This window comes from Chiloscyllium plagiosum, chromosome 19, assembly GCF_004010195.1.
Source record: "Chiloscyllium plagiosum isolate BGI_BamShark_2017 chromosome 19, ASM401019v2, whole genome shotgun sequence".
NCBI lineage: Eukaryota > Metazoa > Chordata > Chondrichthyes > Orectolobiformes > Hemiscylliidae > Chiloscyllium > Chiloscyllium plagiosum.
This window is the reverse complement of record NC_057728.1, coordinates 28122160-28140440: the sequence shown is the minus strand read 5'-3', so window position 1 is coordinate 28140440 and position 18281 is coordinate 28122160. Positions and strand designations below refer to the sequence as shown.

Here is an 18281-nt window from a genome sequence, read left to right as displayed (position 1 = left end):
AGCAAAAAAGGAAATTACAAATGGAAACAATTTATAGAATACTAACATTAGCTACACTGTAGGGCAGAATATAAATCAAGAAAGGGCGTTGAGACCTTTAACTATGAAATATGGCAGCAAGTGATGTAATGAAGGAGCATGTCTTGGCCTACAAGGTTACTGCTGCGCCGAGTGGATTTTTTTTCTGATTTTCTTCAACAGAAATATTTAGGACAGGCCTGAGTTGGCCAGAAAAATTGCAGGCAGATGAGTGTGTAATTTTAGAAAGGATTGCTATTCGTGGAATTTATTTCAACAGTGATCAGAATATCTGGATCAAATGCAAGGAAATGTGATATTGTCCACTTTGGCAAGGGGGTTAAAAAATCAGGACATGACTTAAATAGAGAGAAATTGCAGCATAGTGTAATACAGAGGGCTCCAGATGAAATACATCTTAATCATAACTCAGATTAATCACCATGCAGGTGGATGGAAGACTGGCCTTTCCTGCAAAGGGGTGGAGTATAAAAATAGAGAAGTCTGTTGTTTAGGAGTTAATGTTGGGAGATTGCATTAAACTCTAACCAATCTGATGATGTGAGATTGGTTTGAGTGAGGATAAAGCAGAATACCTTAAGATCTCCTGGAAAGCAGACCTTCATTCATTAGTCTCCTCATAGTCTTGGAAACTAACTAGCTAATGAAATTTGAACTTCATTGCTCATCATGAAAGAAACAACATCATTTTCAGACCAAATAGGTCCTTAGACCTGATCAAAGAATGAGGAATGGTGGTATTCCTCTTCCTTTGCTCAAAGACTAGTCACACCTGGGATTTACAGATTCCATCAGGTTGAATCAAGGTAACAAATGGGACAATGAAAAACCAAAGTAGACAGAGTCAAATAAAAGTTACAAGACCATTGAGGCTGAGACAAAACCAAAGAATCCACAATTTAAAGCATGCTTCTAACAAAGAATACATTTGATTTTATTGGGTAAATCATGGAAAATTATTGTGTATTAGGATATGAAAGGCAGGAAATCAGTCATTTTGCCATTGAGAGGAGAAGAAACCTCCATTTTGTCTGCCTGTAGAAAACCTCCATGTTCCCTGCAAAAACAAGGGAAAACCCACTAGTAAACAATTACTAAGGTATAGAAATGTCTCAAGCTTAAATTCTAAATCATAAGTTGTACAAGTAAGTACAAATTGTATTCAATAGAACCTACAGCTGATGGTTAAATTGCCAAAGCGTATAACAAGTCAGAGATATTTCTCAAGAATTTATACAAGTTTTGGCTATTCTTTTAATTTCAGAATAAATAAATTCTTAAAATGGCAAGTTTTAACAGAAGAGTTCAGAATCCAGAGGGATCCCTATATACATTTCTGTTAATAATCAGTGGAAAAGTGTGGCTATGAAGTGCTGAAATCCGAGTTAATAAGAGGCAGAAATTGCTGGAATTATTGATGAGTCTTTGGTATATTTATTATAACTCAAAGTAATTTGACTTTGGAGTAAACTGTTTAAGTCATGCTGGAAGCAGAAACCAGGAAGGCTCATAGGAAAATCACGGAGAGGATTTGCCCATCTTATCACAGGAGATCAACAGAATCCATTTGGTAATAAGGTCTAAAATGCCTAAAGACTACGTGACAAGCCAACACCACAAGTGGGTCAGAATGCAGAAACTAACAGCCAGTACAAATGCTGTGGAAAAAGGAACCTTCATATCCACGAGCAAAGCCCAGTTATAAAAGAAACTATAAGTCATTTCCAGAAGATGTACATTAATTATGTATAGTTTCATGCTGCAGAATGCCAAATGGCTATTCGTCCAAAGACATTAATTTGATGGAATCACCAGCATTAGAAAAGTTATTCAATGCAGTTTAAGCAGAAATTTGTGATCCAAATTGATTTGATCTTGATAGAATGCGTTTATGTCAGTGCCTATACATTTAGTTTTATGTTTGTGTAACAAAGCTGCTCCTTTAATAGATTATGGTGTCCTCGGTTTTCTTTCAGAGAGGACGTACAAGACATAGACTCTGAAAAGTCAAAGTTGAAGGCTTTTAGGACCAGTTTGATTATAGGTAACAGATACTGCCTCAGGAAAAATGCTTTCAAGTTTTGAAGAAAAACACTTGTACAATGAAAGGGGAGTGGCCATTTCTCCCAGCTCAGCTTTTCTCTGGTTTGGTTTGATTTTAGCAGTAGTCTGCTGAAGCTGCTGCACCCAAAGAAACAGGTCCAGGCTGGTCCCCTCTCTCTGACATCTCTTCTGTAAGACCCTGTGTATGATTTTACCTTTTGTGTCAAGGAGTATTTATGGGGATTGTTGCAAGTATTTGGAACAGCATCATTAAGTTGGGATAATTTGTTGGGTTTTCAGATAGGTTAAGTTAATCTGTATTCTGTTCTCTTTTGATTGTGTTTCATTCGGTAATCTTGTAAATATTCTGTTTTGTTTAAACCAGCAACAAAACCAGTTGGTTTGACCAGCAGCATCTCTCTTGGTATATCCACTCCACACCTGCTTAAAACAAGTAGCAAAGTTAGAGTCTGGGCTACTTTCTTGAAATATTTTGAGGGGTCTGGTCTGGTCTATAACACTGGATATACAGATGACTGTCACAGTCTTATCAAGTCAAATACCATGAATGAAGAGGTTATAAGTTGCAGAGGTGAAACTACAAGATCCCAGTATCATAACCTCAGGCTCAAGGATTTGCTACAAATAGCCTTGCAACATTAACAATGTAAGGGAGTTGAAAACGTATATGTAATTTATCATCAGCGCTTCTTAATATTGAGCCTCCATATTTCAATCTCAACATTCATGAGGTCGCACAAAGTTTTCCACGAATTCCTCAAGAAAGTGAACAGATCAAGAGAAATAAAGTTATATCAAGCCTATTCAGAAAGAAGCCAGTCAAAGAACAACTGGTTCCAGAAAAAAATTCTTGTACAACTGGAAAAGGAGAAACTGATAGAATTTTCATTGGGTTTCCTACAGTCATGGTGGAACACAAAAAGAAGAAACGATCTATTAACTAGCTTGACAAAAGAGAATTGTTTCATACTGCCAACGAGAAGAAAACCTGCAACTGGTGGTGGAAATATTTTCCAATCCGAGCCTCAATTGAGAGCCTGTGGATATGAGAAATCAATATCGTTTGACAACTGAGCCATCTCCTGACAACAAGAATGAGCTGTACAACCTGGTCAAGCTTATTGAGGAATCACTAACTGGAGTGGTTCAGACATTTTTACTTTGTGCACTGCCAACGTTTTAAGTGCATCATTTTTGTCTATTTTTATCCAAACCAATATGGTTCTAATATCACCACTATTTCTTCCTTTACTGTTGCATTGACAACATCTTCTTCTCCAGGGAGAAAGATGCTATGTGTTCATTTAATGCTAGAGTGCTATTATTTGGCTCCATAAAAATACCTCAGAGGAAACGTTGAATGAGGTGTGAAATTAACTGATTTGGAAATTGTAATTGGTAATTAACCTGAGTCGAGTTGTTCTGCTGTAGACAGTGTGCAAAACATTGTCCTGCCATCCCTTCATATGATTACAGCCGGTGCTAAGTGTATTGTTGATGGCTGCACATTGAAGTATAGGCACAAAATCCAAAGGCACTGGCAAGTATTTCCACTAGCTTGTGTGTTTAAAGTAAGGCCTTCACCTCTTAAAGAGGAAGAGGACATTGTCTGGAGCAGATCTAGACTTCATTTTGTAAGAGCCAGAAATGGAATAACATGACAGAGAGAATGCTCCAAAGATCTCTGAAAATGCACTGGAAGGTCCTCATATAAGAGGTGGACATGAGGAGAGAGGTCCTTAATTGACAGGAGGTTAGGAGACCCTCCAGTCAACTTCTGAGAAAGCAATGGTCATTAACAGCAAAGGGTAGCCCTGAGGTCCTGGATGCAGTGTTAAAAGGAGTTAATTTATATCACATAATTAGTCAAGGTGTTATGATAGTGTTAAAATGGACTATCACTTTTAACTTCAATTATCATATTTCAAATACCTGGGACTTTTTCATGGAGAAAAATGGTTTTAAAAATGGAAAACACTGACTTTAGATGGCTGCAATATTATCTGCATGGTTGAGACAAGAACCATCAATAAGCAAGCAATGATGTAACTTCCGACTCACATACAGTTTTTACTACTATGGCAATCACATGAGCAAAATTCATTGCACCATCCTCAATGATACACTTCCCCTCTCTTTCAGGACAATGCGGTACATAAGTGAAGATTACTACCTTCCAGTAGGACTATGTTCATCCTCACCAGGAGATGATGCTCAGCTATGATTGAAGTCAACATGGCTAGCCAGTCCTGAAGTGGAAACCAACAAGGAAAATTGGAAAGGTGAAAGTGAGTACTGCAGATGCTGAAGGTTAGAGTAGGACTGGAAAAGCACAGCTAGTCATGCAGCATCCAAGGAGCAGGAAAATCGATGTTTCAGGCAAAAAACCCTTCATCAGAAATTCGGCCTTTACCTGAAATGTGTCCTGCTGTGCTTTGCCAGCACCACTCTAATCTTGAAGGAAAATTGTATTCACTTTCCTAGTCATCTTTCATGCATCCCACTCCCCTCACAACCTAACCTTGTTGTCTTTCTCCTTCCAGATCTCCAAGAATTGGCACCTGGCCAGCTGGTAGTATCAAGAGGGAATAGCCAGCAGAGGAAGAGGAATCTGATGATGAGGAAACACTGAAACTCAATCTTGCATTTACAACTACCAACTCAGAGAGGCTCTGCAGGTGTTGTACAGGCTAACATAAAAACAGTAACAGAAAAGCAGATTGCAGCAGGGGAGAAGGGTTGCGCAATATGATCAGAACAAGTCAGATGGATAGGCACAACAAAATATTTGGTACATTTGTGAACCTAGCAGAATGTTACCTTTCACTGTCAATGAGCATGGAAGAATTCAACAATATCCTTGCAATGGCTGTGCACAGAGATGGAAATTCGCCTTTTCCAGGGTAGAAAAGGTACCCAACTCTGAAAACATTCACAAATCCAATCATAGTGCTATATCTGATGGTTAATGTCTGAGCTTCAATCTGAACATCCAGATCTCTCTTTACATCAATTTTTCCCAGTGCTTTTCCATTTACTGTATAGTTTGCTCTTGAATTGGATCTTCCAAAATGCCATCTGCCATTTCTCTGCCCAACTCTCCAATCTATCTATATTCCATTGTATTCTCTGACAGTCCCCTTTACTACCTGCTACTCTACCAATTTTAGTGTCATCTGCAACTTGCTAATCAGACCACCTATACCTTTCTCCAGATCATGTATGTATATCACAAACATCAGTGGCCCCCACACGGATCCCTGTGGAACACCACTGGTCACAGGTCTCCATTTTGAGAAACTCCCTTACACTACTACTCTCTGTCTCCTGTTGCCCAGCCACTTACCCTGGATTCCACCCGACTTCACCTTCTCCATCAGCCTACCATACCGAATGCCTTACTGAAGTCCATGTATATGACATCTACAGCCCTTCCCTCATCAATCAACTTTGTCACTTCCTCAAAGAATTCTATTCAGATTGTAAGACATGACCTTCCCTGCATAAAACCATGTTGCCTATCACTGATAAGCCCATTTTCCTCCAAATGGGAATAGATCCTATAACTCAGTATCTTCTCCAGCAGCTTCCCTACCACTGGCGTTAGGCTCACCGGTCAATAATTACATGGATTATCCCTGCCACTATGCCACTATTTATTTGCAACTTCCGTAAAGCCATGTGTACAGTCAATCGTGACCCCAACCCCCAGTGGATCACTGCATTGATAGCAGGAGCGTTGCCATATTTTCCATTCCCAGTTCAACAATCCTGACAATAATTAAAATAGACCATCCAAGATAGTACTGGAGTAGGATCATTCGGGCTGCTGATCATCCATTGCTTTTTTCCATTTATTTCTCTTCCTCTTTCTTGTCTTTCTTTCCTCTACAGTTCTCTCTTACCTATGCACTTGGGGGACCTCGGCTGTGGTGGAACTGGCATCATCAGTGACGGCAGCAAGTGTGGTCCCAGCGGCAAGAGATGGCAGCAGAATGTGTGGTGACTTCAATGTGGTGGGCCAAGCGCAGCACTTAAGACGGCAGCATCACCATCGCTAATGGCTCTGATGTCAGCATTAGTTCAAAGGGTGGCATTGGTGATCCTGACTCAACATTCATAGCAGCAGGTATTGACAATGGTGATTTGGATTTTTTCTTTTACTTTGTTTCTGTTTTGTTAATTTTGGCTCTTGTTTTTAATTCTCACTATTGTATTCTAAGATGGCGCTGGAGAGTGGTGACACTGTATTCCTGTACTCCTAAAGTTGGGTACATGTGACAATAAAATCTAATCCTCTGCTGATGTCGCGGCCAAGTTGTCAATTCAGCACATATCAAACAAGAAATGTGGGATCTTATAAGGCTTACAAAACACGTGGAGGCAATAGAAAATGGAACAAGTTAAAGCATCCAACTCATTAAGCCTACCACTCCCATTGGATGTGCAGTTTGCCTTATCCCAGACTTTATCCATTTATCCAAGTTCTAACACATTTCTCCCTGACAGCTAAAGTGAGTCAAACAAAACTCCACAAACTTCTTGTTAACATCCCTGTCATGTAACAGCCTATCTATTCTCTGGTTATAAGCTTAAGGCTAAATTCATTAGTCATTTTATATTGTTTCCAAGCAAGTTTTTCTGTTTCCTGATTGTTACTAGAATATCCTTTCTTGTGTATGAAAAAGTTATTTCTTCCAAACTGACACTCTCATTTTTTAGATTGGCACAGTGGCACATTGGCTAGCACTGCTGCGTCACAACACCAGGGATCTGCATTCGATTCCAGCCTCGGGCGACTGTCTGGTTGGAGTTTGCACATTCTCCCAGTGTCTGAGTTGGTTTCCTCTGGGTGCTCCAGTTTCCACCCACAATCCAAAGATGTGCAGGTTGGGTGAATTGGCCATGCTAAATTGCCCAATGTGACTAGGGATATGTAGATTGGGTGCATTAGTCAGGGAAATGTAGATTATTAGGGGTCGGGGAATAGGTCTGGGTGGGATACTCTTTGGACAGTTGTTGTGGACTTGTTGGGCCAATGGCCTGTTACCATGGCATGATTTTATGATTTACTTTGTCCAACTATCTGCTATTTTCATCACCAAATTTCCCTGTTTGCTATTTATGTAATGAGAAGTTCCCTGTTCCATTTTGCCTTTTTAAATGTATTTTGATTCACATGATCTCTTAATTGTAAATATTTATGTGATAAAGGAATTTCTTTTCACGATTTACTGCTATGTTTTGCCTTAAAGTTCAGTTCCAAAGGCTTGCAGAGTTAAAAACACACTGATCTCAGACTGCCATGTTAATGATGTATTTATTTTCTTTCCCTTTACACATATATATTCAATTACAAAGATGAATAAGCCAAAGCTGATCGCAGCCTAAACTACTATAATATCAAACCACATAAGGAGGCATGAAACTTTCATGCATTCAACTACAATGAGAGAGCTATTGGCCATTATACAGCAAGTTATATGGATTGATCATTAAGTCTCATGCAGTACCCTACACAGAATGATTATTACTCACAGATGTAGAACTAAGAGAAAATAAACTATTATTTAGTGCTATGAACATCATCAGAAAATCAAAAACATTTCACAACAAATTCTTTCCTTTTGTTATCATTACACTGCAGCAAGTGAGATAAATTACCAGCGAGACTGGGTTTAGTAGACTTAGTGGCAGGACAGCGTTCATTGTTGACCTAAGTTGACCAATAGAAATTCACTACCAGCAATAAGCAAAGGTCTGTCAAAATAGGTGCTAAGTGAGCTACTGTGTATTTCTAACATTATTTTTATTTTACATGCAGCATTTGCAGTTTTTCTGACTCTGTCCCAGATTCCTGGGTATGGTAGAACAAATAACAATTGGTCTGATTTAATGTTATATATTGATTTCATGCATTTATTTATGTTACACACAACCTGCAAACAGACGCACTAATTAGAAGCAGGAACAGGGTGTTTGGCCTCTCGAGCCTGCTCTGTTATTCAATAATATCTTGGCTGATTTGATTACTTCGCATCCCCGTCTTTTCACTCTCTTGCTTATCAACAACTCTGCTTCCACCAGCCTTTGAAGAAGAGAGTTTGTAAAGCTGATGGCACTGTGAGAAGATATTTGATCTTAAATCTGTCTTAAATGGGTGACTCTCAGTTCTAGATTTTCTGACAAGAAGCACCATCCTTTCTATATTTACCTTGTTAAGACCCATCAGGATCTTATGTAATTCAATAAAGTCAACAAATTCAATAAAGTTTAAATATCAACAGTTATGAGTCTAGTCCATTCAGTCTCATGGTGCAACCTGTCCATTTCAGATTGTAGTTTAGTAAACCACTTCTGAACTGTTTCCAATTTTTATATGTTCCTCTATAAATAATGTCCATTACTTTACATGGTATTCCTTATTATACTAAAGCGTAACCACCTCACTGGAATATTCAGTTACCCTCACAACAGCATTCTATTAGCTTTTCTAATTACTTTGTGTAGTTACATATTAAGCTTTCGCATGAACATACAGATCACTCTAGACCATAGAGATCTCCAATCTCTCGCCATTCAGAGAATACATTATTTTTATTCTTCCTGCCAAAATGGACATTTTCATATTTTCCCTCATTAAATTCTATTTTTCAGATACCTGCTCATGAATCCTATCCATATTGTTTGTAGCGTTCTCGTGTTCCCTTCACAACAAACTTTCCTACCTACCTTCACAGGAGGCTTCAAAGAATTAAAGATGTCACTTAGACTGGACAAAATATTTGCAAATCAACTTCCCAGTTCAGTGGACATACCCACAACTATGGCAACCAGCAGCCAAGTCACAAATTTTTACTCAAACCTTGAACACCTAGGGTGAGACACTCTAAAACGAGCAAGGAAATGGGAATCCTGTGCCAACCACCTAAGCACTCCCGGCTTCACAGGAGGCTTCAAAGCACTGAAGATGTCAACTTGACAGGGGACAAAATGTCTGCAAATCAACTTCCTGTCTTAGTAAACATACCCACAACCACAGTTCACTACCTATCTTTGCATCAACAACAAATTTAGCAGCTGTACCTTTGGTCCCTTCATCCAAGTCATTCATATATATTATGAACAGTTCAAGTTCCCCATGTCACTTGACTCATTATATGTTGTCAACCAGAAAATGACCCACTCATACCTACTCTCTGTTTCCTAATAATTAGCCAATCTCTTCTATTAATGCCAACATATTAATCTCTACTCCAAGGGGTTTTATTTTCTTCAATGATGTGGCACTTTACAAATGCCTTATTAAAATTTAAGGATAGTAATTTACCAGCTTCCTTTTATCCACAGCACCTGCTACTTCCTCAAAAAATGCCAAAACAAAAATAGTTAACTGTGATTTCCCTTTCACAAAACTATGTTTACTGTACCTCATTATCCTGAATTTGCCAAGTGCCTTTCCTTAATTTTTTAATAAAGCCTTCTAAGTTTTTCCTGTGGCAGATATTAAACTAACTGGCTTGTAGTTTCCTGCTGTTAGTCTCCCTCCATTTTTGAATGAAGGAATTAAATTTATTATTTTTCAATGTAAGTGAACCTTGATCAAATCATGGACTTTTCGAAAAGGAAAACCATCACTTATCTATCTCACTAGACCCTTCTTTTAAGACATTGGATGAAGTTCATCAGGTTGCAACTCTGATGTTTTAATATCACTTCCTTGATTATTGTAATTTTCTTGAGTTTGTCTCTCCTTTCCATTTTCTGATGTACAGCTATTTATTGGATGTTTGTATATTTGTTACAATGACTAACTGGGGCAAAATACTGTCCAATTCATCACTTATCCCCTTATACTCCATTATTAATTCTCTAGAATTACTTTCTGTAGGCCCATACTCACTCTTTCCTTTTTTATATATTTCTAAAATCTGTCACTATCTGCTTTTCACATTTATGGCTAACTTTATTTGACTACATTATTAGCATTTTAGTCACTTCTGTCTTAATCTTTGTTGTCTGTTATATTTCTGTCCAATCCAATCTTCCAACCTGCCATCCATCTTTGAAATTATATGCCTTTTCTTTAAGTTTTATACTACAGAGTCATATAGTTATACAGCACAGAAACAGGCCCTCCAGCCCAACCTGTCCATGCCGACCAGGATTCCTAAACTGAACTAGTCCCATTTGCCCATATTCCTTTAAACTTTTCCTATCCATGTGTCTGTCTAAATGTTGTCTCTATCACTTCCTCTGACAGTTTGTCCCATATACGCACCACCATCTATGTGAAAACGTTACTCCTCAGTCACTTTTAAATATCTCCCTCTCACCCTCTAGTTTTTGATTCCCTTACCCTGGGGAAAAGACCTTATCACCTATTCACCTTATCTATGCCCATCATAATTTTATAAACCTCTAAAAGGTCACCCCTCAGCCTCCATTGCTCCAGGGAAAAACATCTCAGCCTCTTATAACTTAAACCCTCCAGTCTTGGTAACATCTTTGTAAATCTTTTTGCACCCTTTCTAGTTTATTAGCATCTTTCTAATAGCAGGGCGACCAGAATTTTATACAGTCCCCCAAATGTGGCATTACCAGTGATAATGTGATGTACAGCGGTAAAATGATGTCCCAACTGCTATAGTCAATGCTCTGACCAATGAAGACAACAATTTCTTCATGAACTATGGATAGTAGGTGTTCCTCTTGGTATTGTTCTTTCATATTGGAATATAACGAATCTGAAATATCCCCTTAGGTTAATTAATAAACATCCTATCTGATTGCATATGGTTGGGTCCAGAATGTGCTATTCTAAGAAACTATCCTAAAAACATTTGCACAAGCTCTTTACCCACACCACCTTTGTCTCTCTGACTTTTCAAGTCTACATCTGGTTTATAATTCCCCATGATTATTGCAGTACCTTTCATAGAAGATTCACAGTTCAAAATGAGGCTATTCAGCCCATTGTGCCTGTACTGGCTATCTGAGCATTATAACTTAATTCCATTCTCCTACCTTTCTCCCAAAACTTGTTTTTATTTAAATAATCACCCACTGCCCTCATGAATGCCTCTGTTGAACCTCCCTCCAACAAACCTCCAGGTAATGCATTCCAAACCCTAACTACATGCTGTTCAAAAAAACGTTTCTCACCACGCATTAGCTTCTATTATAGAATACTTTAAAACTGTGCCTTCTGTTTCTTGACCCATTTCTGAATAGGAATCGTTTCTCCCTGTCTACTCAGACATCATGATTTTTTACATTTCTCTTTAAACTCCTCTTAGCCTTATTCTCTCCAAGGAAAACAGTACAAACTTCTCCAATTTTTCTTTATAAATAAATTCTCTCATCCCTGGAACCATTTATTGTATACACTTTCCAATGTATTCACATCCTTTCTACAGCATGGCATCAGATCTGAGCAATACTCCAGCTGACGTTTAAATAGTGTCTTGGATAAGATCATCATAATTTGCCTGCTTTTTAAACTTTAAGTCCCTATTTATGAAGCAAAGTGCACTATTATTAACAGATCTCTCTTTGTAGGCTGTCACCTTTAAGGATTTATGTGCTTATACACCGAGGTTCTCTGTTCCTATACACCCTTTAGAATAGTACCCTTTACTTTACAATGTCTTCCCATGCTCATTGTACCAAAGTATATCACCTCACACATTGCTGCATTGAAACACATCTGTAACCTGTCCACCCACATATGGACAAGAAGTCTATGTCCTCCTCACAGTTTCCAATTCTCCAAAGTTTCTGAGATCTGCAAATTTTAAAATTGTCCCCTAGGTCTGGTCATTTAGATATTTCAGGAAAAGCAAGGGTACTAATACCTAGCCCTGGGGAACAGTACTAAAAACCTTCTTCCAGACCGAAAAATACCCATTGACCATTAATCTCTGTTTTCTAACCCAAAGTCAATTTTGTATCCACATTGCTACTGTTCCTTTTATTCTATCAACTATAACTTTTCTATCAACTTTTCTCTGTTGAGTGGGACTGTATTTAACACCCTTTTAGAAACCCAAATATGCCATAACAAAACATCAAGCAAAATAGTTAAACAGGAATTTCCCTTAACAAATCCATTCTGACTCTTCCAAATTAATCTACATTTTTCTGTGACTATTAATTCAATTCCAAGTAACAGTTTATAGAAGTTTCCCCACACTAACATTAAACTGCTTGGTCTGTGATTGCTGAGCCAATTTTATATACGTTTTTAAACAAAGGCAGAATGTTTGCCTTTTTCAACTCTCTGGCACTACTTCAATCCAGGGAAAAATAAAAAATAATTTCCACTCTGGCTGCATTCAATATTCTTGTATATCCTTTCTAACAAGCTCTAATCATTTCTTCTTTTATATTACATCTTAGCATTTGGTTACTGTTGGGGTTATTTGTGGGGTAGGGCAGTGGCAGTAAGCCTGTCACTTCTTGCCGTTTTCATTTCTCATCTCAATCCAAATCCTGATTTCCTGAATTTAAGTTATCCTTCCTGATAATGCTAATTGTATCATGAATGAATAGTCATGTCTCCACCTTTTCCCAGTTCCCTGTCCCTCCTAAATGCTATATATCCTTCAATATTCAGGATCCAATCTGTATCTGTGTGCTAACACTTCCTTGCACAAGTGATAACATAAAAGTCTAACTGTTTATGCCAAAAACATATGACAGGGAACAGCCATGTATGTCAGTAGAGAAGCAAATTTTCTGAATAATTGTTTTCAGCATTTTGTTTTATCAAGTAAACTTCAAAATAGTGCACCAGGCAACACATTACATTGAGGATTTGGACCCACCATATAAAGAGCTACTGATGAGATACACAATTCTAGATCTTAAAATGGGCACAAATAATCTGTTAACAGTTAACTCCAACTAATGTTAATAGAAGCTACTGCAAAGACACATCAGTTAGAAAATCACAAGATAGTTATGGCAAAACAATGGTATTTCCTAACGTCCTCAAATCCTTTGGTCGTTATAATCATTTCTGAGAGAGATGAATACAGAATCTCACAATGTTGAGCAGATTCGTGATAATAATAGGAAAGAGGAAGGCTTTCATGACAACATTACACTGTGTGAAAGGTGATGTTAGTGTTTAATCTTACAGTACTTATCAAATAGATAATATATCTTTCATAACTTGAAAAGAAGCTGTTTCAGACAGATAAACTCTAATCTATTTTTTCATCCATTTACACTTCTGGATTACTGTGCAACAAGCCAAAAGGGTTTATAAAAAGGCTTTGCCTTTATACATATAGAGAACTAAACGGTAGCCTCAGCATAGCCACTGTTTGGAGACGAGTTGGATTTTAGCCCATTGTTGTGAAATATGACCCCTTGCCTGGGCTGTGTCATTGTTTGCAAACGCTAGAGTAACAAGAGAAAGACAAGATGTTAAAAAAGTCAAAGATAAAAATTTATCAATACACACTGTTTGAAAAGAAGAAACACATTAAACCAGAGAATCTTGTAAACTCTGAAAGCAAGTAAGTTTTTCATTAACAGTTGTAATGAAGCCAATTCTTAATCCTCAATGTTCATAAAAGCAAAATCATTAGGATGTATTATTCTCACATAAATTGATACAAAACTGATTAAATATATTAAATAAACTTTGGTTTTAACAATTACAGACATTACTTTTGAGATTTTAATGGGAAGTGACACTTCCTCTTCAGGTCAGACAAATCCTCTCAATAAAGAGTCAGCCCACATCAAGTCCGGACATAAGGTGAAACTCTAACTGTTTAAAATACATACCCTTTATCCAATAGGAAACAATGTGAAGGTGGTGTGCACATTTGAAAATATTGCAATACCCATCTTTCATGATGGCTCTGCTGTTGTACCTCTTTAACACAAGGATAGACTTGAGATTGAGTGATGTGATAGCATCATACTAACCAATGCAGAAATTGCCTGATTGTTACATGTTAGGGCAATTTATTCACTAATGTTTCAAACCAACTGGGTACAAGCTGAAACTATAACTGTTAAGGGTAATGGTGACTTGGCTGGAAACTAGTACAGACTTCATGGCTGCCGGTGTCCTATATGCAGAGGGGAAGATTCTGCTCTGATGTCCGGAGATAATTGTCCACAGTCATTGGTGTGTAGATGTGCCAAGACAGTCAGATATGCAAGTCTTGCTGGTATATTGAAATATTGTATTTGATATGCTTTTAGAACAAAATTAACCTTAAGGAGTTCAAATAAGTCTCCTGATTTTCTTTCAGAAAATAAATATTAATAAAGCATCAGAATAAAAACTATGACAGTAATGAACTGTAAACTTTACAAAAAAAGCCAGACAGAACTAAGAACTTCTTTACTCACAGAACTTCCATTGTTTCCATTCCAAATAAAGATGCAAGGTAAAAGAGTGAGCCTACATAAACATTAATGAATTCCTTAAGGCTTTGCATAGAAACTGGCATTATACTGAGGCCAGCATGCAAAGAAATGTAAATATGTTTCAGCATTTTAACAAAATACTAAAATTGCCAAAACACTGACATACATCGCTGAATGTAATAAGAACAGATAAGTTCTTTTGTGTAGTGAATGTCTTTTTGGAGCATTGTTTTATTTACTGTTAAAAATGATTTGCAGTCCAGAAAGTTATTGGCTCATAGCTTCCAATCATTTATACACTAATATAAAAACACAAAGAAACAACTGGATTGATAGCTAGAACTAAATAATTAACTGATAGGAATAATATATGATTTGGAGGTGCCAGTGTTGGACTGGGATGTACAAAGTTAAAAATCCTACAACACCAGGTTATAGTCCAACACGTTTAGTTGGAAGCACTAACTTTCAGAGCGCTGCTCCTTCATCAGATGGTTGTGTATAGTTATCCCCTCATATCCCTTCAACAGCTATGGGTCATCACCACTTATCAGGATTCTTATACAGGTCTCAAATTGATTGAATTAATTGAGCTTACTGTAATAAAGAGAGAAGCAAAGCAAAGTAAGCAAAGTCCAATGTTCAGAGTCTGAACTGCAGATTTTTATTTCATACCTGTATGAAGGTTCCTTTTGTGATGCAAAACAGGTAGGCAATGTATCCTGGGATAAATACCATGGAGGAGAGTGCCATGAACCAGCCAATCCCTTGTCCCCACTTGGGGTAGACATAATTCCCAAGTGTCAGTGGTGTCATTTCAACAGCACTGAAGAGAAATACTCCCTAAAATGAATGCACAAAAACAATATTAGGAGTTAAGAGTATTACATCATCTTCATCCCAAGACCCAAATATTACATTGGAGGGACAACTGAATGAAATAGTGTAATCCTTGGTTTAGTGACAGCCTTCTGATCTCTCTACTCACGGATCATAGATTCAACCTTCATTCCTGAGCATATAATTTTGACTGACAGTCAGCCTTCCCTCTAATTTTTTCTACTTCTGCAAGGAATATGCAGGTTAGAAGGAACTTTACTGGCAGTCCAACACCGGACATACTATCTTTCTGACAAAACTCTACATGAAGGCTGGATTTGTTATGTAGCATGAAGGGAAAGATCCGACCAAATAATCAAAGAAGGACAGGGTCAATCTTCCAGTGTTTTTTGTCAACATTTACACTAAATCAAACACAATTAAGATGGATCTTATTTTTATCATTGCTATTTCTGAGGCCATGCTCAAGCAATTTTCTGCATGATAATATATTTGAAAAATACATAATTAGTTATGAAACATGCTGAGACTTTGAGGTCATGATGAAGCCCTGTATGAACATTCTTTCTTTACTTTAACAAATGATTCAGAGTAGATAACATTAAGACAACAGTATGATGTACAGGCTGTGATTGGATATATGCATTACCACTACAGAAGTGACTGTACTGTAGCCATATTTGTAGATGACACCAATGCAAACAGTTTACAGAGAGATATTGATAGGTTAATTAAGTGGGCAAAAAGCTAGCAAATGGAGTATAATGTAGGAAAATGTGAAGTTGTCATTTTGGAAGAGAGAACAATTTAAATGGAGAAAAACTGCACAAAGCCACAAAACAAATGGACTTGTGGGAGTACGTGTACATAAAACACAGAAAGCTAGCACACAGAGCAGGTAATCAGGAAGACTAGTGGAATGTTGCATCTTACTTCAAGGGGTGTTTTGTATAAGTGTAAGGAAGTCTTACTGCAACTGTATAAGGTGCTGGTTAAACAAATTGGGACTCTACTCACTGGAGTTTAGAAGAATGAGAGACAATCTCATTGGCACATATCGGATTCTGAAGAGGCTTGACAGAGTAAGCATTGAGATGATGTTACCCCTCATGGCAGAGTCTGGAACCAGAGGCCATAGTTTCAAAATAAAGGGTTGCCAATTTAAGACCAAAATGAGGAGGAATTTCTTCTCACAGTGGCTCTGAGTATTTGGAATTCCTTACCACAGAGAGCTGTGGGGACAGAGTTCTTTTATATATTTAAGGCTGAGGTAAATAGGTTTTTGATCAGTCGGGAAATCAAGTGGACATGAGGCATGTTGGATCAGCCATTATCTTATTGATTGGCACAGCAGACTTAAGGGGCTGAACAGCCTACTCCTGTTCCTATTTCTTATCATCTTAAAGCTCTATTATATGTACACTGCAGTTCACAGACATTTTAGGGTAAATAGCTTTTATGTTGTTAAATTTTTTTAAAGTAAGACCCCGGATTGGTACTTGTGTTGTGAGAACAACATGCACTGGGATGTGCAAGATCTTTAGGAATGTCTGAGCAATATTCTTTATTTGGTGTGTGCACAAGTAGAGTGAAAGTATTGCAACAATGGATTTTTGTATGAAGCACTGACCATAAGTGACTTGAGGGCTGAATTTTATCAAAAATTGACTAAGTGTCAATTTTTTTGGAGTTTGATGGAGGGTTTCTGTTTGTGAGTTCCAGGATGGTATCTCACACAACGTTTTGGTAGTCACCTCATTATGCATGTACCATGATTCTATGGCATCATGTACTCACTGCTGCTGGGGTCTCCTGAGACTTGTACCACTGGCACTTCATTAAAAGCCTGGCTGTGCATAAGGTCAACAGTGGGAGGGAAGTGAAAAGGAAAAGCATCAATGCAAATAGAAGTTCACGATCATAAATATATTGCCTCTTCATACTTTCACCGGTCTGACTGACTTTCATTATATTGTAACTGCAGCTTCAAGAATGATGCTACAGGGGCTACCCATCCTGAACACCATCCCAAGTTAGAACTCTGTTTAAAGGCGTCCTACACTTCCCTGAATACGCAGTGTAGCATAACATCATGTCACTGACAGATCATCACATGTGAGAAAGCCTTCAAACAGGTGAAAATATTAACTTTTATTGAACAACAACCAAAGTGATGAACAAAAGGCACGTTTTCTTTTAGGAACATAAAGGGACTGCTTGCCTTTTGAACACAACAACAATTTTTTAACTAAGGAATTTTCACTGTACCCTGATCAAATCTATTGGAAGCAGTTACCAATCAAGTCCTATCTGGTTTGTTCTATACATGATTCTATACAGCTCGATCATGCTGCAGATTATGTTCCTCCAACTCAAAGTTCTTATCTTCTTCTTTAGAAGACTGCTGATCTTCCAGCTCTTCAGCATTCAGCACACCACCTCTTCACTGGAGCTGTGCAGATCATAGCATGCTACGATTATGCAGCACACTATATCTTAAAGATACAAGATGCCCCAGTAATCCAGCATCAGAACTTAATCTTTAGCAGGCTTACCGCCTGCTCTATGTTGGCTCTGGTGGAAGAATAGGCTGAATTTGATCTATACACAACCTCATTAAAAGTCTTCTGTAACAGTCATCAGTCATGTTGCACCGGGTAGACTAGAGTCATAGAGATATACAGCATGGAAACAGACACTTCAGTCCAACCCGTCCATGCCAACCAGATATTCAACCCAATCTAGTCCTATCTGCCAGCACCCAGCACATATCCCTCCAAACCCTACCTATTCATATACCCATCCAAATGCCTCTTAAATGTTGCAATTGAACCAGCCTCCACCACTTCCTCTGGCAGTTCATTCCATATACGTAACATCCTCTGTGTGAAAAGGTTGCCCCTTAGGTCTCTTTTATATCTTTCCCCTCTCACCCTAAACCA

General features: G+C 37.9%; 1 protein-coding gene across 2 annotated transcripts in view; it reads right to left on the bottom strand.

Moving 5' to 3' along the window:
* Window positions 1–10600: 10600 nt before the first annotated feature.
* Window positions 10601–18281, bottom strand: part of LOC122559629 (sodium- and chloride-dependent GABA transporter 1-like) — a 70849-nt gene continuing 63168 nt past the window's right edge. For both annotated transcript variants that reach the window (XM_043709425.1, XM_043709427.1), the window contains 2 exons: window positions 15175–15342; window positions 10601–13512 (listed from right to left, as the gene is read on the bottom strand). In XM_043709425.1, coding sequence (XP_043565360.1) covers window positions 13408–13512; window positions 15175–15342 — 273 coding nt within the window. In that variant the 3' untranslated portion in view covers window positions 10601–13407. The remainder of the gene's footprint in view (window positions 13513–15174; window positions 15343–18281) is intronic.